The 18,310-nt window shown below is 47.2% G+C and overlaps 1 protein-coding gene across 1 annotated transcript in view; it reads left to right on the top strand.

Annotated features, from left to right (window-relative positions):
* Positions 1-18,310, top strand: part of GALNT10 (polypeptide N-acetylgalactosaminyltransferase 10) — a 194,576-nt gene that overhangs the window by 73,888 nt on the left and 102,378 nt on the right. Inside the window, exons 2-3 of the mRNA XM_036240790.1 lie at positions 11,147-11,249; positions 14,222-14,360. Of these exons, the coding sequence (XP_036096683.1) occupies positions 11,147-11,249; positions 14,222-14,360 (242 nt within the window). The remainder of the gene's footprint in view (positions 1-11,146; positions 11,250-14,221; positions 14,361-18,310) is intronic.

Genomic DNA, 18,310 nt, shown 5'->3' with positions numbered 1-18,310 from the left:
CAGTGGATCACCACCTGCCAGGTGTCCTTGGGAGTTCACTCTTCCAGCTCAGGCAGGCGTAGCAAATGGGTCCTGTCCTCTGGCCAACACTGACCGACCGGTAAGGGCCGCCAGGAGCACAGTGTTGAGAATTCTCAGTCTGGGATCCTACAGGAGGAATAGTAGGCTAGGTCGGCGATGCCTGCCTTCGTCTTAGTGTGACTATAGAGAGGAAATGGGCTAAAATATGTGCAAATGCTTTGTAAATTGCAAAGTACCATCCAAATAATAGCTAATAATTGTAGCTATGGTTTTTAGTGCTTCTTAAATACCAAACGCTGCTAAGAACTTCTACTTGCTGTATCTCATTTAATCCTCACAATAACCTTTATGACAGATACTATTAGCATCCCCGTTTTACTGTTGGGGAACCCAGGCTTGGGAAAATGGTGTAACTTGTCTCAGGTTGCACAGCTGGTAAGCAGCAGAACCGTGACACCAAAACAAGTGCTATTACACACTCTGTTTTGCCATCTTCAGGATGTAGGGGGTGACGATTGCAGTTATTGCTATTAAGAGAGCAACTATATTGCTTGGTGGCCCAGTTCTAATTCCCCAATCAGAAGACTAATTGGATGTGTTGTAGTCATTTTTTGATTTTTGAAAGACTTAGAACTTGCCTTCTACTTAGCTTGCCAATTCCGCCGGCCTCTCTCTTCACCCTCCGTGTCTGCTCTGCAGAGAATACAACGGCCCTCTGTTGTGTTCGGTTTGCCGAGCCTCTGGAAAGAACACTTGTCAGAGGGTTTCCTGTGATTGATCACACATCTGATCCACCGAGACTCTCAAGACCCCCGTGAACAAGGTGCAGAGGAATGTTCACTTCGGGGAGTTTTCTCTCCTGAAACGGACTGCGTGCCTGCGTCATCCTAGCACTGAGATGGGGGAGGAGCTGGCGGGTGTGCGTGGTAGGAGCTATCGGCTGTGATGACTGCACTCGGTGGTGGTTGGCAGTCTGCAAAATATTTTTCATGTCACTTTTCTCCCCAAGCCTCAGTTTGGTTATCTATGAAGTGGATATGATATGATATGATATGATATGATATGATATGATATGATAAAGTTTTATCTTATGAAAGGGTTGGGTTATAATAAACACAGCACTTTAGGGGAAAATAATGTAAAATCAGAATTGGCCCATGGAATATAAAAATAGACCACCTCTCCAAAGTCCAGTGTAGGCAGTTTTCCCTCCACCGTTAAAATGGATGACTTGCGCCCTGGCCGGGGTGATTCAGTTGGTTGAGCATTGTCCCATGTGCCAAAGGGTTGCTGGTTCAATTCCTGGTCAGGGCACATGCCCAGGTTGTGGGCTCAGTCCCCAGTAGGAGGTGTGCAGGAGGTGGCCAATCGATGTCTCTCTGTCTCTCTCTCTCTCTCTCTTTTTCTCCTTCCCTCCCTCCCCCTCCTCCTTCTTCTCTAAATAAATAAATAAATAAATGGATGACTTTTTTTGGTTGAAGTCCTCACAATGCCTCTTAGGTAATGAAAATACTTAGCTTCTAAGAATAGGCTCACTCAGCACCGAAATGCCCACATTTCCAGAGGCCAGAGAGAACGAGGCCTCCGGGAACACCATCCAGGGCACAGCTCACTGAACATGGGGACAGGAGGATCGCCAGCCCCCCATTTCTGACTTTTTCTTTTTTCTTTGTCCATGTGTCATTTAATTCCTGAAGGTTACATGTGTGTATAATACAGTTCTATTTGGTCTGACTCGCCCTCTGTGAACAGGATTAAAACTTAAAAGTAACATGTGATGTGGATCTCACTTACTTGTGGAATATAATGAACAAAGTAAGCTGATGAACAAAATAGACCCAGAAGAGACATAGAAGTAGGGATCAGACTGACACACCTCCGAGGAAAGGGGGGGAGGGAGGGAAGAGATAAACCAAAGAACTTATATGTATATATGCACACCAGTGGACACAGACAGTACTGTGAAGGGGTGGGGAATGGGAGTGGGTAGGAGGGTGTCAATGGGGGAAAAAAGGAGAAACATCTGTAACAAAATTAATTAATTAATTAGTTAGTTAGGTTTTAAAAAGTAACATGGATGAAACAAACACCAGGCTAGATGAAGGGAGAACTGGGCTCAGGCCTCAGGTCAACCAAGCCTGCATCCATGGGACCTTGAACTTAGGGACTTTAAAGAGGACATTATCCCCCAAGGGTGTAAGTTCTCAGGCTGAATTTCTTGACTGCAGATCTACACGGCCCTTGTGACTGTTTTGAAAAAGAAAAACTCGGTGTATATCCATCCCCACTCTGTCTTCCTCACCCAAATTGGTATCATTTCTGCCTAAACCACTACGATAGCTTTCTCCCTGGGTTTACGCTTCCTTTTGGCTTCATAATCCCTTCTCCACTTGGCCATTAGAGAACTGTCCAAATGCAACTTGTTCTTGCCACCTCCTTATATAAATACTTGAATTTCCAGATGCTTCTGGGAAAAAGACAAAATCTTCATCCTGCCCACCTCTCATCCCCACCAGGCTTCCCCTCCTCTGCTCCCCACACACTCTGCTCTTCTTTCAGTCCCTCCTGTATTTCCTATTTGCCCAGCCACAGGGCCTTTGCACAGCCACACTTTTCCTTCTAACTGGAATGCTCTGTTCTCTCTCTGATGAGTTAACTCCTAATCATACTCTATCCATTTTCTCAGGGAAGCCTTAACTGACCTCCCTGAATAGATAAGATTACCATGATTAGATCTGAAAGAAAGGGACTTTTTTTTTTTACGTCATGTACCTTTCTTGTAGGTACATGCCACTATAAATATTTTAATTTATTTGTGATTCTGGATTAAAGTCTGCATTACCCCTGCCACACATAGTACTGGAAGCTCCATGAGAGCAAGGCCCTTGTGTCTCTTGCTCTCCAGTGTATCCCGGACACTTTGCACAGAGTTCGGCATGTGTTTGTACTCATTAAACATTTAAGTGGATGGATGGACTGACGGATGGATGGATGGATGGATGGATGGATGGATGGATGGATGGATAAGTGGGTGACTCAAACGAACATTATCAAATGATTGATCAGAGTATTGTTGTTTTTTTACCCCCCGGTGATAAAACATTTGGAAACTTCCTAAAGAAAATGGTTCAAGTTACAATTGTCTTTTAAAATGGAAAAGTTATTATAGGTTTCATTTGCCCTTTAGATAACAGACATTACAAAATGTCTTGGCTTTTTTTTCCTCTGCTGCTTAAAAAAGTACTTTAATGAGCATTTACACCTTAAGCAGCAAATGACCTTTTCTAAAACCATCTGTACAAAACAGAGGGTGAATTGGATAGGTGGTATGGTTCTGCCCTTGGAAGTACAGCAGGTCCTCAAATAATGTCATTTCGTTCGATACTGTTTTGTTGTAACGTTGATGAGAAAGAAAAATTGACTCTGCGGCATTTGCACGCTCTCCCCACGTCTGCATGGGTTTTGTCCACTTCCTCCAGTTTCCTCCCACATCCCTACCGATTTGTACTTCTTTTTTCCCCCTTTTTATTGAATTTATTGGCAGTGACACTTGGTCAACGAAATCATACAGGCTACAGGTACATGATTCTACAACACGTCATCCATACACTGTATTGTGCGTTCACCACCCCTAGTCAAGGCGGAGGAGGAAACGGAGGGTAAATGGAGATGGAACTTAACTCTTGTTTCTACCAATTAGCCTGTGGTAACATTGGTTGCATTTCACTGAAAGTCCTAGTTTCTGAGAACCTACAATGATGTTAAATGAAGACTTGCTATATAGGACCAGCCTTTTTAAACAATGGTTCTTATCCATGAATGACATTGACCTCTTAGGGAATGAAGCCCTGTCCAAATTTCGGATCCAGCATCCTCCTGTTGAGATGACAGAGGTATTAGATCGAGGGAAATTGACACGCCCGGTTGCCAGGTGAAACAGAAGGACTTGCCCAACACAGGCCCAGTAGACTTAGGCCTTCTCGTGGTTACTGGGTTACAGTGTCTCTGTTCACTCACATACATTGTCCTTCGGGTTTGATGGTTTTCTCATATAGCTTGGTCCTGGTTGTAGTGAAAGGTAGTTTTCCGCAGAACGGCAGCCCACTGGATAGGGGCTGGGGTTAGACCCACCCCATTTAGTCTGACTTGTGGGATGCCAGAAGGAGAGAGGCCCTCAGCTTACAAAGAGGGAACATTTCTTCTGAATGAGAACAGAATCATCTTTCTCCCTGCATCTCTCCCAAGAAAAAGAGAATTCTCAGATTAATCGCAAGCAGATAGGTAATAACATTTTATTTTTGGAGCTCTCCTCCAGCCTGTTTCTTGCTGAAAAACACCTGTGGTTCCCACCTGCCAAACAGCTCAAATGGAAGACCCGTGGATTCAGGTCCAGATTTCCTGTCCTCTTTGTTCGTGATTCTTTTTTGCCCCATGCATTCCAGCCAAATCAGCCTCCTTGCCATTAAGAAAACATGTCCCCTACTTTCTAACCTCCACTTCCTTGCCCTTGCTTTCTCTCCAGCTGGACTCCGCCCCTTTGCTAACAGTCAAAATCCTACCCATCCTTCTATGTAACTTTCAAAGACTCTGCTGTTACAAGAATTCTTCCCTGATCATTTCAGGGAGAATCTAATCTTCGGCTCTTGTAAATACCTGTAGAATTTATTTGTAGAAATTTCAAGGCACTTATGGCACAGTGTTGTGTGTGTATTTTGCCTTTCTTATCTACTTGTCTTCTGTGGGTGATCTTTGTCGGCGACAGGGACTATCTTATTTATCTTTGTCTCCCTACAATTCAGTAGGTCCTCAAGTCATCAATGAAGTCATCCTCATTTGTGGAATGAACGAATAAATAAATCCAAACAATCTAGCTATGTCCTCAAAATTCACGAAGGAAGTACATTTATCCAACTGTCCAAACTCCTTTGCCTAAAGTAACTTTACACCTTTGGCTAGCTTAAGTGCTACTTGGCCCTCTTTGAAGTATAACCTTGAGGGCACCCTTAAAGAGAATGCTTTGTTGTGAGTGTTGTGAGCACATGTGTGTGTGTGAGAGAAGGTTATTAAAATAATCTACTTAGCAGATAAACAAATGTTTGGAATTATAGAGAATCATTTAGACCTCAAAATAGAATCATTCCAGTGCCTTTGGAGGGTTAGAGAGGAGGGTCTGGGGGGAGCCATCCTAAAATTTGCAGCAGCATCTGGTCCGTAATACGTCCTCAGCCCCTGAACGAAGCAGACGACCTCCTCAGTTTTCCTTTCAGTGGTGCCAGTTTGGAGCACTCAGCACCCATGGTCCCGAAGATGCTAGCCAGCCGGGCCAGAGACCAAGTGGCCTCTGAGCATGAGTTGCCGAGTCTGCAGCGTTGGGATTAAAGTAGGCACGTGAACAGGTCTTTCTTCTTGAGCAGGATACGGCTGGCTTGCTTCCCCACCTTTCTTCCCTCCCTCCAAGGGGTGCCAGGCACGCTAAATAGTGATTAAACAAAAGATTAAAATTCCATTTGCGTGTGTGAGTGTGTGGCTGTTTGAACACTAATCAGTTCTTCCAGGAGAACCTCAAGAAAAAGCACGCAGATACCAGGAGCAGTTATTTGGAGGAGCCAGTCAGAATACATTTCCCATTTATTATGTACTGTGATTTCCACATTAGTTCTGCCAGCCTCCTCCACCCACTCCCTCGCCTCCCTTGCCATGCTCCGTCCCAGCCCCGTTGCTTCCTGTAGCAAAAGGACATCGGAGACAGAGGGAAGAAGGCAAGCAAAAGATGGTTGCTGAAGGGAACTAATGACCACTTTTCTAGACAGCTCTTTGAGCGTGTAGAATGAAAGAAACTTAAAATTACCTCTGAACTGACATTCCAGACGTGCTTTTCTGCATGATATTAGATGACTGCTGTTGCATAAGAACTGCTGTCTTTGGGGAAGCATTGTCCGAGTCTTTCTTGTCACTAGAGGTCTCGTGGCATTTGTTTCTATTATAGAATGCCACTCGTAATTAAGGACATGTTCCTTTCCTGAGGAACACTGGATTTCCCCATGGGCATTGGCCCTAAATCCTGTATCAGCAATAGCCAGTTGAATTGGCTCAGGTGTTAAATAGGTGCCTCTGCAGGGCTCCCAGTTTTATTACGAGATCCCCGTCCCTTTCCTAGTCTCCCTAACGTGACCATCGCCAACATCATATCATAGCCTTTCTCTAAAATGAATTGATTCCTAGTAGAATTCTTGCATTGAGAGGGCCTGACTTTGGGCCAGACACCAAGCTAGATGCTTAGGGTAGATTGTGCTCAGTTCATCCTCCCAACAACCCACAGGTTATTCCATTAGTTTTCCCTATTTATCAGTCAAGGAAACTGGGGTCCTCCTGCCCAGGAAGTGAAACCTAGGCTTGTCCAACTCTGGAACCAGAATGTTCTGAGTCGTTAAACTAGACCACCGGTCACACTGATGAGCAGTCACTCATTCCACTGACATTTACTGAGGGCCTCAGGTGAGCCAAGGATTAGCGTGGGAAGGCGTGGTGATGGCCAGAACAGACATGCCCCTGCCCACAGGAAGCTCACAGTCTATCCCAGGGAAAGACCAGCCAGGTCTGTCCTGGTTTGGGGGGCTGACAAGCTATGGGATAGAGGGCAAGTCTGTTCTACTCTTGGTCTGAGATTTTGTATCTGTAAAATGAGGCAGCTGGATTTCAACAAGTGTTTTCCTACCTTTACTGTGAATCAGAAGCATGTGGGGAGTAGGTTGAAAAACGTGTTATTCTGGCCTCCTATCTCCAGATACGGGAATTTATATCTATAATGAGGTTCCCAAGAGCCACCCTTTGAGAGAAACTGATCTGGCTCTCAATTCCATTAGTGCCTCGATGGCATCTATGTTGTCACAGCTGTACCCCCAGTGCCTGGCACAGTGCCTGGCACTGAGTGGATCTCAGTCAACATTGGTGATGGTTTGAATGATCTGTCTATGGGCTTTCCACAGATGGACCTCAGAGATTCTTGAACCCCCTGAAATTGACCGCCGATTGTGTTAAGGTTTGTGGATAGGATTCTAAGGGCCTTTGGGCTCTGAATGCTTTGTGATTTCAGGATTGAAACCAGCTTTTCCTCCTCCCAACAGCTCAGACCTATTATTGGAATCTTCTAAGCCTATATAGTCAAGTTGGAGTCCTATATCAAGGTGCTTTGGTGAGAAGATCAATTTACAGGAGACTCCTAAACCGCTAATGGGGTTACTATCCACATTCTGTGTGTAAATCTGAAAGTGCTCAGGGTATATGGTTTGTGACTTTTCTCAGTTCATCTGAAAGGAAACTTTGGGTGGGGAGTGCCATCTCCGCTTCTGCAGGTAGGACAATTGAGGTGCCCGTGACTCCTGTCCAAGGTCATACTGCAGAAGGGCTCTCTCCACGAAAAACTAGCCTGGGAGTCAGCATGGTTCTTACCTTCTTGCCTGCTTGTGTGGCCTTGGTTGAGTAGCTTGGCTTCCTGGGGCCTCGGTTTCCCCATCTGTAAGGTGAGGACACTTAAAACAGCATGGGTCATCTCTGCTGATCGCTCCAGAGGGACGTACGTCATGAAGGCAAAGACAGTGGAGATGGTGGAAGGCGTGGGTGTGAAACTTCCAGAATTTTGGAACCTTCATTCTCTGCCCTGTCAGTTCAGCAATTCAGTACCCATCCTGAGGACAGGATTTAAGGAGTTTGCTTCTGGAGGTCACAACTGTGACATTCAGTCCCGTGCCCCGTTCCCAGGAGGTGGGAAGACAAGGCCATGGAGGGAACAGCGCCCTTCATGGAGTCTTAGACTCTTGAAATGTCCTTTCAAGGGCACCTAAGGGTCCTGCATGGACCACAGCATCGGCATCACTGGGGAGCTTGTTGGAATGCAGACTCTCAGGCCCCACGCAGACCTCCTGAGTCCGAATCTGCATTTAAGAAGGTCCCCACGTGATTCTACAGCACCTAAAATGTGAGAAGCACCAGCCCTAGCCCAGTGCTCAACTTCCCCCTTCACACCCTGATGAACAGCCTGTTCCTGGCCTCTTCCAAGTGGTCCTGTTTCGTCCTGGCACCAATCCAAGAGTTGGAATTTCTTCTCTATCTTAAGCTGGCCCCTCAGTCATTTCATAACTTCTGCTGTGAGCTGTCACTGAAGCCTCGGGACCTGATAGAACAAGATCACTGCTCCCATGTCCCTGAGGGCTTCTCATCTCCTGGTCCTCAGAACAGTTTCTCATCTTCCTCATCCAGCTCCCTCATCCTGTGCATTATAGCACATTGCGGAGTCACTGGGGCCAGGCAGGTAACACGGATGAGAGATGCGAGCCAGGCGAAGTGCAGTAAGGAATGGTGGGGACTGTGGCAAACTGGGGACAGGCCCTGTCTAAGCAGGGCAGCTATGCTCAGCCCAGCTGAGGGGCTGAGGGAACTCAAGTCGCAGCACTGCCATGTCTTTTTGTATTTTCAAGGGAATCCAAAAATCTTGATAAAACGGCAGAAAATCTCCTCTCATTTTTTCATGCTGGCAATGAAAAATCAAGCTTGAAAGGCCACCGTGTGTTTGCCAGTGGCCAGGCCTAAGGTTTCTGTAACCTGTGCTGATATGTACCTGCTCACCTTGGGCAGAATTGCCCAGGTTTGATCTGAGCAGCACAGAGCAGGCAGGAATATGGCCTCCTTCATTCTCGACCAGCATTCTCAAACTTGAGTGTGCGTCAGAATGTCTTGGAAACTTATTAAAACATCAATCAGCCCAGTCGGTGTGGCTCAGTGGTTGAGCATCGGCCCAGGCACCAAGAGGTTTCCAGTTCGATTCCCAGTCAGGACACATGCTGAGGTTGTGGGCCCGATCCCCAGTGGGGCCTGCAGGAGGTGGCCAATCGATGTTCTCTCCCATCAGTGTTTCTATCTCTTTCTCCCTCTCCCTTCTTTTCTCTCTAAAATCAATAAAGAAAAAAAAAAAAAACATTGATCACAGGGCCCCGTTCCCAGAGTGTCAGCTTCAGGAGGCCTGGGATGGGCTCAGGAGTTCGCATTTTTAACAAGTGTCCAGGTGTGGATGCTGCTGTTTCAGGGACCACACCTGGAGAAGATTGGTACCTCCCACTGAGCCTGTTTCTTCCAGCCAGTGACCTAAAGTAACCAACAGAAGGAGTTCCCAGTCTTTGGGTAGAAGAAGAGGGAAAAGGCCTCGGGAGGGAGGGCTGGAGAAAAGATCGCTAAATAGCTCATGATCGATCAATCCTGACATCGAGATCTATTTACCTGGGCAAGTCCCTGGCCCACCCCAAGGCTCAGCTTCCCTGTCCGTGACATAGGGAGGTGGCCCTAGCTCAGTTTCCAAGTCTATTTACGTGTTCACTTGTTTGGAGATTTGGTTGTCAATTTGGTGTAAGCAGAGGACCTTTTTAAAAATGAAATCCCAGCTGGAACCCCAGTACAGAAAACAGAGATGCATTCATTGCTGGTCTGATTGAAGGGGGGGGGGATCAAACTCCTATTCTCAGCCCCCCCACACACACCCCCTCCCCCAGGTGGCACCGAGGAATCTCCCGTAGAAATGTAGCTCAGCACAGCTGATTCCACCACAGGAACTTCCAGCTCACTTCCGTGGTCTCCGTGAACCCCAGGAACTGTTTGCGGGCACGTGGCCTTTGTTTTCAGGTTTCTTTCCCTCCCGACCAGGACATCCGGCACGCCAACTTCCAGAATTTCCTTCTTGCCACTCAGAGGTCTGCAGGAGAGAGACTAGAGGATTGTTATTATCATGAGAGCTGTTGTAAGATATCGAGCTGTGGTGGGAAATCTGCTAACTCGAGAATCAGCCAGAAACGTAATAAACAGGCGTGTGGATGATTCTGTCCTGGCAGCTTCTTTCTGCTGATGCTCCAGCACCCCGCACATTCCTGGCCTTTGTGGTTAGTTACACAGGAACTAGGCCTAGTGGATTCTGCTTCCACAGCGGCAAGAACAGTCTTGCGGGGTTTTAACGGGACAGGTGACGTGGAAAGCCATTCTCATCCACGGGAACACGGAAGATACCTAAACAGTGTCACCTTGGGAAGGTTCTCACTGCGTCTTTAGACTTGACTGTGGGGTGGGAAAGCATGTGGCCCCTTTGATGACCCCAGACACTGGAACGCAGCCTCGTTTAATTAGGGGAGCGGATTCCTAATGGACCCCTAGGATGGGCACACCTCCCCAGACAACAGTCAACACCGGCAGAGCCAGGCCCCTGGGGGCTGCTGTATAGTCCTGCTTCCTCTCAGCCGTCCAGTTGCTTGTTCATACATTCCACACACAACTGCCGAGTGCTCCCCTCTGTGGGACTGTAGAGATGAGCAAGGCCAAGCCCAGGTCTGCCAGTCCAGCAGTCCTGAAAGTCCGTGCCCAGGCCGTTTGGCCTGCCTGCCTCTCATTTCTGCTGTCTGAAGCTCAGCCCAAACGCCCGCTATCCAGGAACCTTCTCCAGTTCTCCCAGGAGGAAGTGAACGCCTGGAGCACTTTCTGCGGGCTTTCATCTGAGGGCCGCTGCCCCTGCCCGTCCAGGGAGCGGCCGAGCACAGGAAAGGAGTCTGCATGAGCTCAGCACACGTGTAAAGTGCACACTGGGTTTTGAAGACCTAGTGCAGAAAAAAAAAAGTATCTCAGTGAATTTTTACATTGCGTGGTGAAATATTTTACATAGAGTATGTTGGGCTAAATAAAATATACTGTCAAGGCCAACTTCACCGGTTTCTTCTTCTTCCCACTGTGAATAGTAGAGAATTTAAAGTTACCAACGAGGCTCACATTGTTATATTTCTGTTGGCGGCACCGCTCTGACTGCTTTTTCTCTCGAGGGAAAGGGATGTTTATCCATCTGTTTTTTTGTCTCTCGCTGCTTTTTGCGTTCTGGAGGGTGGACACTGTGCCTCTCATCATCCCGACCGTCATATACCTGGATGGCACATGGCAGGCATAACAGTGGTGTGTAGCAAGGGAATTAAAATGAACGAATGACAGATATTCAATCAATACCAAAAGCTCCCTTAGGCAGTATAATTTCTGGATCTCTGTTATTAAACTTATTTTCCCTTTTCTTTGTCACAGTCTTTGTCTTTTTTTTTATTTTTTTAAGGGATCACCCAGTCAGCAAAAGAAGATCTTTTTCTTGGGAGATGGGCACAAGCTGAAGGACTGGCATGACAAAGAAGCCATCAGAAGGGATGCTCAGCGTGTAGGTACGGAGAGCAGTATCTCCGCAGGCAGGTCCTGTGGAGAGCGCATGTATGTGTGCGTGCGTGTGCGCTTAACGGGGTGTCTGGACCTCCTCTTGACTCTTCTCCATCTGCCACCCTCCCTTCCCCTGATTTTGGATCCCCCTGTTCACCCGAGAGCTCACCCCTTCCTTTCTCCACTGTCCTCGGGAGCTTGCCCTGCCACCTTCACCGGGCGATGGAAAGTGTCTCCCTTTATGAAATATTCTACCACTAAAATGACAAGAGTAATAAGAGCCAACATTTGTGAATTCCTGGGATGAGCAAGGCTCGTGCGCCACGCTGCGTCTTTTCTCCGAGAATCGCCGAGTCAACCTTATGGCCCTTTGATGAGAAGGGATCTATCTGTAAGGGGGGCGGGCGATGGAGGCGATGAACCAAGAACTTATATGCATGTACGCATAACCAGTGGACATAGACAGCAATGCAGGGGGGTGGGGGACAGGATGGGGAAGACCGTGTCTAGGGGGGACAAAAGAGAAACATCTGTAACAAAAATAAATTAATAAAAATTGAAAAAAATTTAAAAAGAAGGGACCTGTAGTTCAGAGAGGTGGGGTAATCTGCTCACAGTCACACAGTGAGAAAGAGACAGGCTTGGAATTTGAACCCAGGTCTGGAGGGTAGAGTTGATTCCCTATCCAGCTTTACAGCCAAGAGGATGAGTGAATTTAGTGGGCTTCAACTAACGTTTTCTTTACCTAATTAGTCTTTGGAGCAGTTTCTGTTACGACTGGGGTGCTGGGAAGGGAAATGATACGGAGGGCCATTTGTAGGGAGCCAGGATAAGAGTCAGAAGGGCAGCTCTGACACCCTTTATCAGCCATGTGACCATCAGGGAAATTCTATAATCCTCAAGCCTCAGTTTCCCCATATGTCAGTGGGGTTTATGCTTCCTGCTTTGACAACCTCAGGGTGTTGGTATGAAGTATCTTTTCACTGGAAAGCCCTGTAGAAATATAAGGGATTGGTATCTTATTCATTTTCATCTCAGTTAAAGGCATCCACTATTGATTTTTTTTTTAATTACGTTATGATAAAACCCGATTACAACAAGGCTTTGAATAGAGCTGAAATGATAACTGAAGTTCAGGGAAATCTAGAGACATGGCATGCATTTTTCTGTATGCCAGGAATTTAAAATGAAGGTGTGGGGGGGACAGGGGGCTGCTTAAATTAAAAAAGGAAACATTTAAAAAGAGCTGATTTGCCAGACAATTACACCAGATTCATTAGAACATTGGCCTAACTAGCAAAAAAAGAGTAAGCAGTGGAGAAATCTTCCAGAATGATAACAACCAGTGCTAACTGTATGCCAGGCACCTTGCCCTGCATCACCTCCCTCATCACCACGCTGAGCATTCTTATCCCAGTTAATACAAAGAAAAACACCAAGACATAGGCAGGCTCAAGGCATGTCCAAGATGACAGAGCCGGGGAGGAGCAGGGCTGGACGATGAATTCTACTCTGCCAGGCTCCAGGGCCTGAATCAGAATCGCTCCCCGAGGCTCCCCTCCTGGAGAGAGGCTTCTGCTGCGCTGTGCCCTTGTGGACTCTGCCCTGGGCGCCAGCCAGCAGTGTTTTACATGGGACGCTGTACACACAGTAGAAGCCTCTCCCGCATCTGGCTGGACTGGAGCAGCCACAGCCCTTCTTGGGCTCCACCTCTCGGCTTGCACGTTCCCGTCAAGCCAGTGCTGTGAGAATTCACTTCACAAACTGAATAGGGTGATGCTCAGAGCACAGGCTCCAGGAGATGAGGTAATTCCGGACCAATCGATTTCATTGCCATTTCTCCGGGACCCTCGCCGGTGGCAGATTCTTGGGATGTTATTGCAGGGCTTGGTGTGGACGTTCCCACTCCCCATCTGCAGCCTGGAGACCCAGAGAATAATTCCCTGGAGCATCGGGAAATTCCCCAGCTGGACTGTGCAGAGAAAAGGAAGAACAGGACTTCATCTAACCAACACTGACTCGAAGCAGCAGTCTCTGGGCAGTCCTGGCTGAGTCCAGGCAGACCTTCATTTGTTTGCTGGCTTTAAAAAAATCAAAGCATCGCCCTGGCCGGTTTGGCTCAGTGGTTAGAGCGTTGGCCTGCGGTCCAGAGAGACCTGGGTTCGGTTCCCGCTAAGGGCACGTGCCTCGTGGGTTGCAGTTTGTCCCTGGCCCTGGTTGGTCGTGCGGGTGGCAGCCACTCGATGTGTTCCTTTCATGTCGATGTTTCTCTCTTTCTCTCTCTCTTCCTCTCTCTCCCTCCCACTCTATCTGAACAAAAGATGGAGAAATGTCCTCGGGTGTGGATAAAAAAACAAAAAAATCAAAGCATCTTTTATCATTTGTGGCAGTTTTGATTTACATATAAAGTTTACCCTGCTGGGGAGTCATCATAACACTTCTTCACATTTCTATAGTGTCTTATAGTTGACAAAAAGCTTTTTTCTACACAGCATCTCATTTGACTCTCTCAACATGCTGTGGGTACCAGAGGGGAGCCAGCTATAGTTCAGAACGGTGATGTGACTAGCCCAGGGTTGATCAGCTTATATTTGGTAGAAATGGTCTCCCTTCCAGGTGATTAGAATTCCCAGTCAGGGGTGTTTGGGGCTCCTGGCAGAGAGGAGGGAGCATGGGCTTTGGAACCCAAGACCTGGTTTCATAACCTTTCTGGGTCCTCCTTTGTCCATCTATAGGTCGAGGGCTCTCAGGTCCATCCGCATGCTTGCTGTGGAGATTACATGAGGACAGGGTCTATAAAGTGTGTGACTTGGCCGTGGCTGAATGCTCATGCCCCGCCCCTCTGTCCCCTTCCTTCTGCAAAATCTGGACATACACTGTGTATCAAGCATAGTTTTATCTTTGTGGTTGAATCCTATTTTTCATCTGTCTTCCTCAACTCCATTCAATTAGCAACATTGACTTTGCTCTTTGCCCCTAGGAAATGGAGAACAAGGGAGACCTTATCCCATGACCGATGCTGAGAGAGTGGATCAGGCGTACCGAGAAAATGGATTTAACATCTACGTCAGTGATAAGATCTCCCTGAATCGCTCTCTCCCTGATATTCGGCACCCAAAGTAAGTGTAATATCTCTCATCCTCTGGGATGTAAGGAGCTTGCCCTTGGCTCTTGTTGAGAATTTAAGAAACAGGTACATGAAGTGCTCCTGCAGGAGAGTCCCTCCTGTTACACGAGACCTTTGTGCAAAGGTTCCTGAGATCAGGTGCTTCTAGAATATAGGGCCGGTGTGGCAGAGGGACAATGATGTCTTCCCAAAAGAGCCAGTCACCTTTCTGTGTTCAGACAGTGAGAACATGGAACCCTGTGTTTTCTTTCTGCTCTGGCCCCTGGGGAAGTTCAAATCTCAATACAGAGACCGAGTTACGTGTCCTTAGCGGGAACCGAACCAAGGCCTCCCCAGTCCGTGGGCCAACGCTCTAACCGCTGAGCCAAACCGGCCAGGGCTACTTTTTTAATCTTTATTTTAGCTATCCTGTGTATATGTATGTCCTTGTTATAAGCTAGCTCAAATCATTTGAGAGAGGACATATCGTAGCAACTATAAAGATAACTGTGACAGCGAACACCCTTTGAACAGGTAGCATGTGCCTCACACTTTGCTTGCATCATCTCATGTTTCTGTGAGGTGGGTCCTAAATGATGCCCATTTTACAGATGAGGAAACTGAGAGTTAATGTAATAATTCACACAAGGCTGCAGTATTCATTAGGATCTGGGCGAGGTATTACGCTCCAGTTCAACCAAAAACTGTACTCTGGACCTGAAGCCCTCTGCCTCCTGGGCATTTGCAGAAGGGTTACTGTGGTGGTCATGTGATTTTCTAGTAGAGGTGTAGTTCTTAAAGTTGGTCTGCATTAGAATCATCTGGAGGGCTGTTGGAAGACAGGGTATTGAGCTTCACCCCCAGAATTCCTGATTCAGTAGATCTGGGTTGAGGCTGAAGAGCTGGCATTACAAATAAGCGCCCAGGGGTGCCCGTGCAGCTTGTCTGGGTCCTCACTTCGGGAACCACTGCAAGTAGATTTCACAGTGGTTTCTACACGAAGACAGTACTGAGGAGCACTGGAGCACAAAGTGTTCTGTTCAGGGACTAAAGAGTAGAGCCCAGGAAGGGAAGAACAGCTAACACTCATTAGGTGCTGACTGCATGCCAGGCATCATTCTAAGCCAGTGGTTCGCAAAGTGTGGTTCCCAACCAGTCCCACCAGCATCACCTCAGAGCTTGTGGGCATGCAGATTCTCGAATTCCAGCCCAGATCTACTGAATCAAAAGCTCTGTTTTAGCAAGCCCTCCAGGTGATTCTGACGCACACCTGTTACAACTAACGTTAGAACTAATGTTCTGGGCACTTTACGTGCATTAACTCAGCCAGACTTTCCAAAAACCCAATGAGGTGTAGGTACCTTTATTACCACCATTTTAGAGATGGGGACTTGAGGCACAAAAAGGTTAAATAATTTGCATAAAATGACACAGCTGGTAAGGGGTGTGTGCAGAAATTCTGACACTAGAATCTGTGTTCCTAATCACTGAACCATAAGGTCTCTCCACCTGTGAGAGCTCAACTGCTAGACTGCAGTAATCAAGAGTTAATCTCAGCCGCGTGTTTGGCTACTTAGAAAGTGCTTTCAGCCCCATTAACTCTGTCAGTTCCTGCTACAATGCTTTGAGTCGCCGTACTGTCATCATCGCCACCCAACAGGTGAGGACACCACACAGCTGCAGGGTGCGCTGCTTGCCCAGGGCTGGGCCCTGTCATGAGGATTTCTTGCAGAGAGGGAGGCAACAGAGGCTGGCCTCCATCTGCTTGCCCGTGTGGTTTGCAGTTTGTTGCATGGTCTTCACTGTCAAGCCTGAGAATTTTCTCATCCAAATCTGAGAATGTCGTTCAGATATTACTAGATATTTCTGGATTCGGAACTATGACCTGATTCTGAGGGTCAGAAACTCAATTTATGAGTTTAGCCCCTTGCAGAGTTCAGAATTCCGCACTAATGTCATCTTTCTGGGTCTGGGAAGGAGCTTCATCTGGGAACTTTAGACCCTCACCTCAGCTGTTCAGTGGTACTGAGGGCTCTCAACCCTGGCTGTGCCTGGGGTGATTTTAAAAACATACAACGGCCAAGACACCAACCCCAAGCCACTGGACTCTCAGTCTCTGCAGTGCAGCCTGCGTCTCTATTTTCTAAAATCTTTCAAAGCAATTCTCACGTGTAAGCAGGGTTAAGAACTGCTGGTGTGAAGCAGGAGTATTTTTACAATGAGGGGAAGCTGAGTGTGGTCACAGCCTGCATCCGTCCATTCACCTGTTCGTTCAGTAAATACAAGGTGGGGCAAAAGTAGGTTTACAGTTGTTTATATGGGAAAGAATACAGTAAATAATAAATAATACAAGAACTAATTCTGTGTTTCCGTACTCACAACTGTAAACCTACTTTTGCCCCACCCTGTGTGTGCATGATGGTCTTCTGTGTGCCGAGCCCTTTGCTTGACTCCAAGAACATGGTGCTACATGAGCCGTTCATACAGCTCTGTGCTGGGGGCGGGACAGAGAAGGCATTAGGAGGTCGTTACGCCGTGCTCGAGAAGACCCATAATAGTGGTAAGCAGAGAGTGTCTGAAACAATGAAGGCAAGACAGTACACATTCTTCAGCTTACGTATTGCAAGGCCGAGTCTTTCAGCTGGTTAGAAGTGGAGCCAGTGCGTGCTCTTTCCTGACAGCGAGAAAAAGAAAGGGCTTTTCCTGGGAGTTCTGCGGTCCCAGGGGAAAACTCAGGAGGGTGTGTAAACCTGGAGGAGAACAACATTGCTTTTTTTTCCCCATTGACCTCTAACTGGAATTTGGTGTTTCCTTCAGTTATGACTGTAGGCAGCAAAGCCCCTTGATTTAGTCACAAGAAGAAATCATGGCCCAGCCAGTGTGGCTCAGTGGTTGAGCATCGACCCATGCACCAAGAGGTTGCCGGTTTGATTCCCAGTCAGACACATGCCAGGTTGTGGGCCAAATCCCCAGTGGGGGCCATGCAGGAGGCAGCCAGTTGATGTTCTCTCTCATCAGTGTTTCTCTCTCTCTCTCTCTCCCCCCCTCTCCCTTCTTCTCTCTCTAAAACCAATAAAGAAAAACAAATTTTTTTTAAAGAAACCATGTACTTTCTTACTACTTTACAGAAAATCTTGAAATGTTGTGGACACCTATCACTACTTTGAAATGAAGGTAGTTTTGAGAACTACCCCTAGATCTTGTTTCATGTGTTCATAAAGAAGCACATTTATTACTATATTTTAAATTTTTTATTATTTAGGTAACTATTTTAATCTAATTGGTTTCCTTTACAACCTTGTATATTTTATTTTATGAATGATAAGCACTGCTTTCAGAAGTGTCTATATATTTTACCAGCTTGGCAAGAGGGGTCCAGGACATCTATAGGGCAAGGAGCCCCTGTCCTGGATGGATGGGAATTGAGCGGAAGCACGGTACAGCTCCTCTGGTGCTGGCCCACCCACCCAGCATCCAGGTTATGGCACAGGATGTCGCTAAACCAGTGTTCCTGACACCCTCCTGTTTTAGAATCCCTAGTTGTGGAAGCTGACTTCTCAGATCTGAGTTGACAGATGTCTTAAAGAGCTTTTCTTTTTGTCTGGGGAGGGGGCGCTTTCCTGCAGTTTGACAGCAGAAATGTGTGAATAAATTAGAGCCACTGAGCAGCTCATTCCCTCCGGTTTCTTTTTAGCTTAAACAACTTTCCTGGCAGGAGCCGGGGTTTAGGTTTGCTTTTCATTCCTTCGAGCTGAATGTTGGCAGCAGCATGGCAGGAGCAGGGTCGAGGGGTTGTCTGTTTGTGCAGCTGCATTTGCTTTCCCCAGAAGCTGCACTGGGGAACATGCAGCCGCAGAGAATGGAAACTAAAAAGTTCTGCCTGTCTTGCCCGGCTTGCCTGTGGGAGGCAGCCAGCTGGCTCTGAGCAGACCTGCCCTCTGCACCTCCTGCCAAGGGAGCAAA

The sequence above is a fragment of the Molossus molossus genome, unplaced genomic scaffold (genome assembly GCF_014108415.1).
Source record: "Molossus molossus isolate mMolMol1 unplaced genomic scaffold, mMolMol1.p scaffold_m16_p_4, whole genome shotgun sequence".
NCBI classification, from domain to species: Eukaryota; Metazoa; Chordata; class Mammalia; order Chiroptera; family Molossidae; genus Molossus; species Molossus molossus.
Note: the sequence above shows the minus strand (reverse complement) of the source record. Positions and strands in the feature narration are given on the sequence as shown.